We start from the raw sequence: 11,716 nt of genomic DNA, 5'->3' as shown, positions 1-11,716 counted from the left end.
GTGGAAGTGTTTAATATCGACACGTAGGTCAATTTTTCAGCTTTTTCCTGCCGAATGGTACGCACACGCTCGCGTATATATTTTTTAATTATACATTTCGCGAAAGGACAAACGCGACGTGGCTCGAAAAAGCGAAAAATTCGAGACATCCGGGACTCGCGATATCAATCAACAGTCGGCGGATAAATTCGTAACATTCTCAATGATGCGAATCAATTTACCGCGCCCGGACGCGCGATTACCAGGCGTTCCTTTTTTCTCCCCGTCCCGCCGCCCCCCTCGCGCCACCCGCTCCCCCCTTGATATTTTTTTCCCCGCTCCCTCGGTGCATCGCGCGTCGCGCACCGCGCGCGATGAAATCGATCGCGATCGCGCGCGGCGCAGTTTGATTGCAGAAACAACGGTGGCGGCGGCGAGTCCGGTTGCAACAGAAATTCGCGGGAATTCGGCGCGCTTTTATCGGAAAGCCGTCGTTTTAATCAGCGCCCGACCGAAAATCGCTGACGAGGCGAACGAGAGGTGGTTCGTTGCCGTGACGTTCGGGAAAATTGCCATGCCCACCACCATCATCCGGTCCCGCGCCGATTCACCCCCGTGCCCATTCGTTTCGCACTCGCACCCCCCTTCTCCCTTTCTCTCTCTCTCTCTCTCTCTCTCTCTCTCCCGCCCGCCCCATCGCCACGGGAGCACAGGGATTTTCAATTTCGTTCATAAATCCGTAATGGAGGAGTCACTACGAGTGCCGGTCGACCGGAATGAAGCGTCGCCCGCGTAACGATGCGAGCAATAAAGAATTTAGCCGACGGTGCGACCGAAAATCACGGGTTACATTTTGCTCCCGACGTTGTTTACGCCCCTCGCGTGTTCGCTTCGAAATACAACGGGGGTGGGCCCCGCCGTCGCCGCCGCCGCCGTTTCTATTACCTACGGGATTTTTCGATTAATTTGTAGGCGAATTTTATTTAATGAAACTGTCGACGTGCACATATACCGATAGTGTATTCCTAACTTGGAAATAGTTGAAAGCGGAGGGGGAGGGGGGGGGACTCGCGCCCAGTTTCCCCGCGGGGAATCGTGGAGCTACAAATGGATAATAAAAATGTTAATCGTACGGTTTAGGTTTTATGTATAAATTTTACTTTAGTGCTGCAATTTAAAACTACGACGGTGTTAAAAAGTTAATGTTACTCGGTAAGGCATTGCATCTTTAATGTGTGAATGAAAAATAAGTCCACAGGTATCTCTCAAAAGGTACGAACCGAGCTTATGATCAACTTTAGTTGTAGATTAGAATTCTATTTACTGTACGACTCGTAATTAATGGTTCAAGCAAATTATAGAATAAAAATATGTAGGGGGGGGAAAGAGAGAGAGAAATTACTGAAGCAAAAAAAAAGATAATGCGATCGTTTGCTATATAAGCAATCGATTTCTACAATTAATACATAAGCGACTAACTTTTGCTGCAACTGATTATTTTTCAACGTGCCGGCTAACTTATCACGCGTAAGGCAATTAATGGACAAATCCGTTCTAACATTCTTTGTAATTAGTGGATTATTGGATAATTGCAATGCAAATAGAAATATGCGGTAAGCGTCATTAAAATTTCTCTGATAATGTTAAACTTTCACTGATAATTCGCTTATTAAAATGAAATACCCTCTCAATTTTCACGGGGCGAGGTTAGAAGAGATTTGGGGAATGTGGCCAAGTTATAATGCATATTCATTATGCAATTTTCGGATTCCGCATCATAATTTTCGCGCTGTACATTTCTCACTTATTTTTTTTTTATCTCCGCCACAACAACTCCGGCCGCGATATTTGATTCTCTGAAATTTCGCAAAAAAAAACGACACCGCGTCGCGGAGCGCGTTTCAAAACCGCTGGACGCCTCCTCCAATCGAAGGGTCGCCGTAATTACTTAGTGTCTTTTTTATTCGGAATACCTTTGCAACGTAATCGACGCGACATCAGAACGATTCGGCAGATTAACCGGCGCGTAAAGTCGATTTACAAAACGGCCGTGCGCGAATTTCGCTGGATAGAGCGTAATTTTTTATGAATGTTGGATGACATCGATTACCCGCGAAAAGTCCATTTCGCTGTGCGGGCCGTTGTTCACGTTTGTGTGGGGCGCGCGCTGAATTTGCAGCGGAAAATCAATTCGGTTAATTGAGAGGGTGCAGTCCGTGTCGTTTTTTTTTAATTTCCACCCTCCGTCCCATACGCCTCCCCCTTTCTCTCTCTCTCTCTCTCTCTCTCCTTCTCGCTCGCTCGCTCCCCTCTCTCCCTCCCTTCTCTATTTTCTCCCCCCTCTCTTTCTCTCTCCCTCCCTCCCACTGTCTACCTCTCTCTCTCGCCCTTCATCTCTCGAATACACGCCAGGAATGCAGAGGATTGGGCGGGTAACGGGGTTGGACATGTTTATCGACATTCTGAAACGCTGCTCGCCCGTTTTTGGGCACCCCCCTTCCCCCGCAACTCCCTTCTACCACTACAACCCCCGCCCTGTTATCGGAAGTACGTTTACACCGCAACAATTAATTACGCCGTAATGCCTGGTGCAATTATTTCCAAAATAGATAAAACGGCGAACAATCTCGATAGACCGTGATAGTTGGTGTAATATCGTTTGATACGCGCGCATGTAAAATGCATAAGCACAAAAGCTAAATCGAGTCCACGCGAAACGTAATACGCGTCATTAATATAAATGGAAAAAAAATAATCAACGTGCCGGGGAAAAAAGGAGACAGAATTTAAACTAAAAACTGCGGAACAACACGGTCGGAAAATTTTATACTTCCAGCGGGTAAGATCTCGGTGTCAAGATAAGAAACAAGATTGAAGTTACCCTTAAATTCTGTTCGTTGTTTGCGGTACATTCCACCTAGTGGAAATGCGTGGGTGATTATCAGGAAAAGTATTATTAAAAAATTTGCAACAAGTGCGATTACGATCAAAATTGGCGAAAGGAGATTCTATTTCCACCCCCTTAGTAACAAAAAATGTATAATCAAATAATGTAAAATCAAATATCCTATGTAATCCTATATAATTCTAGATTCGATGAAGAAAGACCGTAAGATTTTTCCAATAGGATTTCCCCATGCTCGCCGGATTTTAATTCATTTCGGCCCAATTATTGTTTCAACGAGATGGACAATTTCTCTTAAATTGCTGTCGCCTCGTTAAAATATACAGAATACGAAAGCAAAGATTTAGTCAAAGTAAAGGCAGGCTCGAAAAGTGTCGAGTGGGCCTGGATAGAGCTCACAATCAGTAGAAAGAACGGTCGCTCGGCAAGCGGAAGATTTCAGGTTCGAATCCCGGTCGAGGTCTCGTCCGAAGTCATTTTTCTCGGCCAAAAGTTATTAAAGGGGCGCGTCTCAGCGTGCCTACCACCCCGAGGACACACCCCCCGTTTCTTATTATGGAGGATAAGACGATAACGGTACGGTGTGAAATACGAACGCCGCTCGCGAAATTCTTTCCCTCCCCGGCCGAATAAATCGCGCGGTTCGCGGCCACAGGCGGGGTAGCAACCCCTCCTGAGCAACAAGCAATAGTCGCGGCGCGGCATTCACCCATCCTGAAACACGAAAACCAGAAAATTACGTCACGGTAGACCGTGCCACCCTCCCACGCCTGCTACTTTCCTGAATAATGTTCACGGTATGCGGCCACTGCAGTTGCAGTCGCTGCAGCTGCGGCTGACCGTACTTAAAAACGAAAACCCGTGCGAGTATTTCATAAATGGCATCGTGGCACGGAACCGCGCGCGCGGAAACAGACGACATCTTATTACGCGAAAGTCGTGCGCGCGCGCGCGAGCGTAATTAAAATTGCTCGAGAGACGCTGGCGTTTTCCGGAACTCTTTGGGACTACCAAGAGCCGGGGCGCAATAGAACATAAAAATGACCTAGCGCAGAAAAATAAAAGCGTTACAGATACATTACAACGCAAAATTATTCGTGCACGTATGTGTCGTACAACATTACAAAGACGTATTTAAATTTCAGGCAAGATAAAAGAATATGAAAGTATTAGGGAAGGATCAACTTTTTTATTTGGGGTCAATGATGATAATCGCATTAATAAAGTAGTTTTACCAGGCGAGAAATTGGAAATTTTTTATGTGAACACGCGCAGAATTTCCTTTGGCACACCATTCTTTCACTCTTCGATTTAATTTTGCAACAAGTGAAGTGATTGAAAAGTTGCAATGATTCATTTATCACACTCTTATGGTTATGAATGTATAAAATTTTTCGTCAAATAGGAAATTGGATAATGAGGTGAATATGACATAATAAATCATCACGATTTTTGAACCGCTTATCGGAAAATTGAGTAAAAGTCGACACAAATTAGTAACAATTGAAGAGTAAAAAATGACGTATCAAAGAAAATTCTATGCATGCTCACATACGACATTTCCGATCTTTCGATTTTGAAACCTGATAAAACTCCCTTAACGACGCGCACGATTATCATTCATTAGTGGCATCGATTATAATAAAATTCAACTGAAAATTTCATCCTTCCTTAATACTTTCAGCGAAAGTTTACAAGAGTCGGTCAAGTGGTTTAGAAACGGCAGCTTTCCACAAGTACCTATGGTTCATTGGTACATTCTGTGTAATGTGTAATCAAAATTTAAATTTTTTTATATATAAAGTAAAGTGCCAAACAAGTAAATCTAGGTATTAGGTTGAATGAACTATTTTACTGAAATGTAAAACACAAGTGATACGTTTCAATTATACAGAATCGTCCTCGGTCAATTCTAAATTAATAAGTAGTCTAATTTTCATTTTTAATCGCTCATACTTTCGAAACAATCAGTACTTTGATGCTCTCCCATTTGTCCTGACAAGGACTGCTATCTGTGAAAAGAGTGTGATTATATCACGACAGCTTCAAATCGTAGAATTCCTCATTGAACTTCGCTAATTGTATCAATACCGGGGAAACAAATAACACATTTACGCGATAATTAATTATATCTACCAATTAATCCCTTGGGGATAGTGGAAGAAGATAGGTATAAAACTATAAACGCTATTGCTAAATTATATTTCACGATCCGACTATTTGGTAATAACGTCTAGATTGCGCGGAATATCCGAAAAAATTTTCAGTTTATCGCTGTCGATTAAATGGCAGTTTTTTTTCTTCGAACGAGAGCTTTGCCAGAGTGCTGCATGCAATCGCACGGTTAATTTACACGCTCCGCTTGTTTTTCGACTCTTTTCTATTCCGAATATTGACCGATCCTGTATAAACAATTCTCTCTCTCTCTCTCTCTCTCTCTCTCTTTCTCCCTCCCTCTCTCCTCCTCACCCCTCTCTCTCTTTCGTGTCTTCTGTCTCCCGATATTTCACCGCCCATCGATGAAATGGAGGCACCACCGATTGCACCGCCATGCTTTGATTTATTAACCGGCGCGCAATTGTTCGCGAATCGCTTTAATAATTCAGCTGTTGATTAAACGGGCTGGGTTCATTTTTACGCGTGATTTATCCCGCGGCAATGCTCCTCTCGATATGCGTGTCCCTCGATATATATGTTTCTCCCTCTCGTTGAAAATGATTCCGCAACGGCCATCGCCCGCTAATGCTCGCACATCGCCGATCGCGATTTAATATCATCGCTACTATTCTCCGAGGCAACATTGTGCGAAACGTGAAATACAGCAGAATTCTGATTATCTCGATCGCTGAGCGTTTCGATTTGTTTTGTGAAAGATGTTATTTGATGGAGAAACGCAAATCTTTTATTTGCAGAATTTTCCAAAGTGTCAAGTTCGAATATTTTTATGAAAATAAAATTCAGCGAAACGAAAAAAAAAATAACGTACAGGGAAGAACATTATGAAGTTACTGTGTCATCAAATTAGATTCCTTCTCTACAATACGTCTTTCTTGTAACGATATTCTTTTTCCTTTATTTTTAATACTCACACAATTACGAGAAACAATCTAATCGCGTCCCTCTCAATGATATTCTTTATTTTATTTCAGTAACGGAATATTAAATAATAATATAAAAAATAATAATATTTAAAAAACGTATGACAATTTGATTACGCGGCCATCATATCCCCTGGTAAATACGGCTGATCGAATTTTCAGTATATTAACTGTCATAGTTCAGAGAGAAATAAAAATCCGCCGCGCGCGTGAGATTCAAATATCAATTCCACGTGCCAAGTATCGCGTTTATACGACACGTGCAATATTTTATTTAATATATTATCAAATGACACGACACGTGTCATCAAGTATTGCAACATTGTTAAATGAATAATTGTACAATCGCGTTTATTTCGCATTTCATTATTATAATAATGTGTCATGTTAAACCGCTGTTGTCGCGCAGTTTATTTTGATAGTCACAACACATCGCATTTACATAAATAAACGAAATTTATATCGCTTTGAGTGAATTTGTCGATCCCTCCGCGAAAGAGGGCGAAAACCGCGATCGCGAGACGCGCGCTACGTCGATCGGTGGGCCTCGATGTGGCGTTGGAGAGCATTAAGGGGAGGAAAAAAGACGATATAACAAATAAACGCGCGATTGGGAAAGACATGTAAACTGGATACACTCACCACTTTGAGTTTTGCCTGTATTTCCCGGAGCTTTCTTCTCGCGAGAACCTGTATGTGCGAAGATACTTGCTTTCGCGTTCTCGTCTTACCAGTCCTCAATTTGATATAACGAGCAATCAGCTCGTTGCGACCTGCAACACGGCAAATTATGTGCATAAAGACCAGTATCCTTAATCAATCGACCGTAATAAATGTCATAATTAGTAAAATAAATCACGTAACTAGGTGCATAATCGGAGACATTTAAGAGTCAAATGATATTTATCCTATTAATAATCTAATCGCAATTCACATGTTTATCTTTAACTAATATTTGGCGGACCGTGATTAAATTATTAATGGGATAAATAACGTACCATCGTTTGATTTATTGAGTGAGCGATGACTATTATAACAAACAATGTACTTAAATAGAAATATGACAATATTGGTCGAAATGGATCTTTTTAAATTGAGGCGGGAAACTTCAACCCAACTGGCTAGTTATAGTTTATTATACAACGTTTCGACCCTATTCTCTTTTGGGTCCTTTTCGAGTGGTACTAAGTCAGTCATCGTCGTCGAATAAGACAGAGTCGAAGTATGAAATATATGTATACGTGCGAGCACTGTGGCAGCTGGTTTTTAATAATTAATAGCTCGTTAACTATTTCGAAAGTCGCAAAATGGTAGAGGACTTTCCGACTTGGTTTAGTCCGCTCTATCCGCAAATAAGAGGTGAGGCGGGTGTTGCATAACACCCGGTATATTATTTCAAAAATTAAAACTTGAAACAAATGATTCGGCATATTTAATAAACTCAATTTCTACATAAATAACGATAATTAAGGATCTGTAGAGTTGAACGGGCCTTCGCAAAACGCTAAGCGCCAGTTTCGCAAACATCGGTTAACTATTAACTAGAGTTCAGTCGACTTCCTATCCTTTTCCATCTTATTATTTAAGGAGAGACAGAGAATCAATTGACCTTCGGTTAACCGATGTTTGTGAAACTGGTCCTAAAAATGCTATCTGGCCTCTTCGAGCTCTTCCTTAAACTCGTCTTTCACTTGTGCGCTGTACGCTTTCCACCTTCCCAAGTAATATCACGAAAAATCTGAACACCTCGCATAAATTCTGATTTCCTTATCGCGAATGGAAACGAACAATCGCGGATATCCGATAGAATCGGCCCTGGGAAACAAAAGTTCCGTGACGAAGATTGCATTCTCGCGGGCCTCTCGAATACGAGAATTCCTTCTAGAATTGACGAGAAGCAGATCGGACGGATTCAAACAAACCCTCGAGAGCAAACCGCTCGAAATAGGCTTTGAGAGCTGCCTCGCAGAAGCGCCAGATAAAATGCGCTTTTACAAACCAACTGTCGGCGTATTTAATTCAAACGGTTGCATTTTAAATCAAGGGACACGATTCACTTTGCCGCAACCTATCCGTCATTTTTCTTCGGTCTTATTATCATATCTGAAAAGAGGATATCGAAATTTACCGATGACATGGCTATATCTTTGCATAAATTACAATCGGTCTGCCTGTCGGAAGAGATAGTGCCAAAATTATCGCCCGGCGATCAAAGTAATTTATGTACACGTACTAATCCTGCTTGAGTTTCATTCGCATTTACATATAAAGTAATGTCTAAATGTTCGCAGAATATTTATGTAGCGTAATAAAAAGTGACCATTTAAAATATAAGATCTCTTTAACCCTTTGAAACATACATTTTTCTATTGAACCATTTTCTGTGAAACTTTGTACACAAGGGTTTTCGGGGTCGCTGATTACGAATCCGTTATCAGATTTTCATAATTCAAAATGGCGGAATTCAAAACTTAAAAGAATAACAACATTCAATTGTAATACAACTATGCCAAGAAACATTATTTAGATATAATTGGCACCCATGGAATCTATGTGTTCTTTTATTGCTAAGATACCCAAAGAATGCAAAAAACCCGACCTAAATGCGTCAACTAGAAATTAAATGGCCAAAAAGTAATGAACTGGAGGTGGTAACTTGAGTTACCACCGTGCTTCAAAGGGTTAAGCAGAGATAAGTAGCGTGGACATTTATATAATTTTAATTGTCACGTCTACGCTCTGTAAACAACTGTGAATAATGGTACGGGATAAGCCGATAACGCATTATCTCGATATCGTGGATGGCTCGCTAAACTGCGAGCGATTTATTGTAATCGCGCGAAAAAGCGCAGTTTCGTGCCGCGAGCACGAAAACGATTTTCGCGCAAAACTCGTGGCTAAATTTAGCGGGTGATAAAGCGCGCTCGTCATAAATTCTAATTAGCGCACGGGAGGCGCACGTGGAAGCGAGCGCGGGACGCGGGCGCTCCGTAGCGCCGTTTGGCGAGTCAATCCACCGGATATCCGTACGAAATCACGCGGACGCGTAACTCGCGACTCGGCACGATAACGAGCGTAATAAATCGTAATGAGCCGAAGCAAGCGGGAAACGAAACGGGGAGGAAAAAAGGCAGGGGAGACGCGAGACGTCCCAGGAGAGACGAGACGAATGCTTTCACTCGATTCGCGCAGTTACACGCGAATATAAACCGCTCGAAACTGCCGATAACGAGGAGACGACCGATTTCGAAACGGTGAAAAGAACCGAGAATCGATTCGAACGCGCGGGGACGTATTCGGGTTTCATCGCGTACGATGAAAATCCAACGGCCTCCGGATTTAACAACACGAATATTCCATTTGCGCGCTCCATTCCGGCTTTTTCTCTCTCTCTTTTTTTTTTTAATACAACAATGTACCGCGTGCACACACCATGCGTAAGGTAAAATCAGAGAAAAAGAGAGAGGGGGGGGGAAACACGGGCGGGGGTGGAATGTTTTGTTTTTCTGCGGATCACGCATCGGGAGCAATGAAAAATATAGCGTCAAACTGCGGCGATCAAAAACTCAACGCGGAATATGAGGAAATAATTTCCGAATGGACGACTTCCGTTGGGCGTGGAGGTGCGTAGACGAAACTGCAGAAAACTAAACGGCCCCGAATTTAGATACTTGCGTAAAAGCTAATCGTGCAATAATTAATATTCGGCCAATTACGCTGACCGACAAAATCTGACCTTTTTGTTGTAACACGAAAACGTATGCCTGATTCTATCAGAGACAAGGTTATTGAGGAAGGAAATGACATGAAATAAATTCAGATACGAATAGTCTTATAGTGACACTATATTTTTAGCTTTCGAAAATGTAATGTAAAAAATAAATTGAATACAGGTATTTGTAATACGAAAGTTTTTGTAATTAGCATTTTCTCCTATATTTCGCGTCAGGAACGTCACTTCTTAATGTCCAACGATAACACTGGCCGACGAAATCTCTTTTTTTTGGTAACACGAATGCTTTAAAATTACAAAAACTCGAAAGTAACAAAATTAAACTATTTCACGAGTAACAAAGCCACAGTAATTAAATACAACGTTAAGCGGTAGTGTAAAAGCAGTAAATGTGAAATTTTATAGGTTGTAACTGTTGGAAAAAAAAAAACCAGACCCGATCGAAACAACTACGATCTCGTGACAACAGACGAAGATGTCAAAATTAGCAAATACTTTTCTTGTTACAAAATTTTATTGACCAGTGGTTATTGTATACCAAATTTACGATGCTGATTGCCTTGAGAGTGATTTCATCTTCCAGCTCTCTTATCAAGCGCACATTTTAAAGCAGAATTCTCCTCGACGGACAGAAACCGGAAGATCTTCCGCTCCCTCTGCGCGAAGGTTTAGCTGTGCGCCGCGGAGAATTGCTATTATGTTAGCCGCCACCGTGCGATACGTACTGCACTGAATGGTCAATATGCGATGACAAATGCAACGTAACCGTTGGACGAAACAAAGGAGTTGTCGTTGCGGTCGTTTGGCGCGGGGGGGGGGGGGGGTCGCTCGATGAATTGATTTCCGGCCGATTGGACCGTGTAAACGGCGTTTCTACGCGCCACCTTATCGCCGCTTAGATTTCACAGCCGTTAAGGTTTTACGGTCGCCGGTGACCGTAAAACCGGCGCCAGACGACATCAAACGTGTCGTAATTGAAATAACGTTTAACTGTACGGTTAAGCAGAATCACGCCGGGGCACTTCGTGCCCGATGGATAAACGCGCGAACGTAAGAGTTCTAAGTCGGCGAGCCAGCGACTTTGATATCGCAGCGGAACGATACTCTCGGTGAGTTTTGTCCGCCCACGGGAGACGCGTCTATTTTAAACCAGCCGAGTTGTAACGCCGAGTCGTAAAAGTTACGGGAATCGCGCATTAATTACGCATACATTAAGAGAGCGAATATTTGCATCGTTTCAGGGATTACAGGAATGTTAAATCAAATATTTCTCTTTTAAGCGGCGCACGCCGTTGACATCGCGGGATTAATTGCAGATTCATATTGACTATCAAAGCACTTTGGTGGAAAGCCAGGGTGGTAGGGGGTGAAAATCGCGACGTCCCGGCACGACGCGACGCAACCCTCTCCCCCCCTCCCCGCCGCTATCTCTCTCTCTCTCTCTCTCGCCGTAGGGTAAATAAATTATTTCCCCGATAAATCTTCGAGTTTCGCGGAAAGTTTTCGGAGAGAGATTACCGTCTTGCGCTTCCTACGGAAAGACTCGATTAAGAGTCGGCGGTGGCGAACACGGCTCGCTAAATGATTCATCGTTATCCGAGCGAGGGAGCGACGTAATATGTCGAGGACAAACACGAACGTCGAGGAGGCGAAATGAAACGACAACGCCGAATTCTCCGTCCGCCGGTCTTTTTTGCATTGCAAATCGCAAGTCGTAAATTGCGGGCATTCGTCTTCGTCCCGGGCTCTCTGCGAATTGCGACGAATATTGTTCCCGCGGAAATTCGCTCGAGGACGCGGACGCGTTGTTCGTATAATATAAATGTGCAATCAATGCGCTCTTACGTCGCGTCGCCGACGACTGTGGGATTGTGGACCGTAACGACTCACGCGAAGGCGACTGAAAATAACAGAAAGATGCGAACCGCGGTGAAATCTACTCTTCAATTCTGTATACCTGACAATCGGCGCACCGTTCCCGCCGCACTCTAACCGAAATGT

At 42.9% G+C, this 11,716-nt stretch overlaps 1 protein-coding gene across 4 annotated transcripts in view; it reads right to left on the bottom strand.

Moving 5' to 3' along the window:
* The window catches only part of LOC105567288 (protein scalloped), a 171,711-nt gene that overhangs the window by 11,602 nt on the left and 148,393 nt on the right, over positions 1–11,716 (bottom strand). For all 4 annotated transcript variants that reach the window (XM_012022046.1, XM_012022049.1, XM_012022048.1 and 1 more), the window contains one exon: positions 6,625–6,755. In XM_012022046.1, coding sequence (XP_011877436.1) covers positions 6,625–6,755 — 131 coding nt within the window. The remainder of the gene's footprint in view (positions 1–6,624; positions 6,756–11,716) is intronic.

Source organism: Vollenhovia emeryi, unplaced genomic scaffold, assembly GCF_000949405.1.
Source record: "Vollenhovia emeryi isolate VEMERY1.0 unplaced genomic scaffold, V.emery_V1.0 DF939139.1, whole genome shotgun sequence".
NCBI classification, from domain to species: Eukaryota; Metazoa; Arthropoda; class Insecta; order Hymenoptera; family Formicidae; genus Vollenhovia; species Vollenhovia emeryi.
Note: the sequence above shows the minus strand (reverse complement) of the source record. Positions and strands in the feature narration are given on the sequence as shown.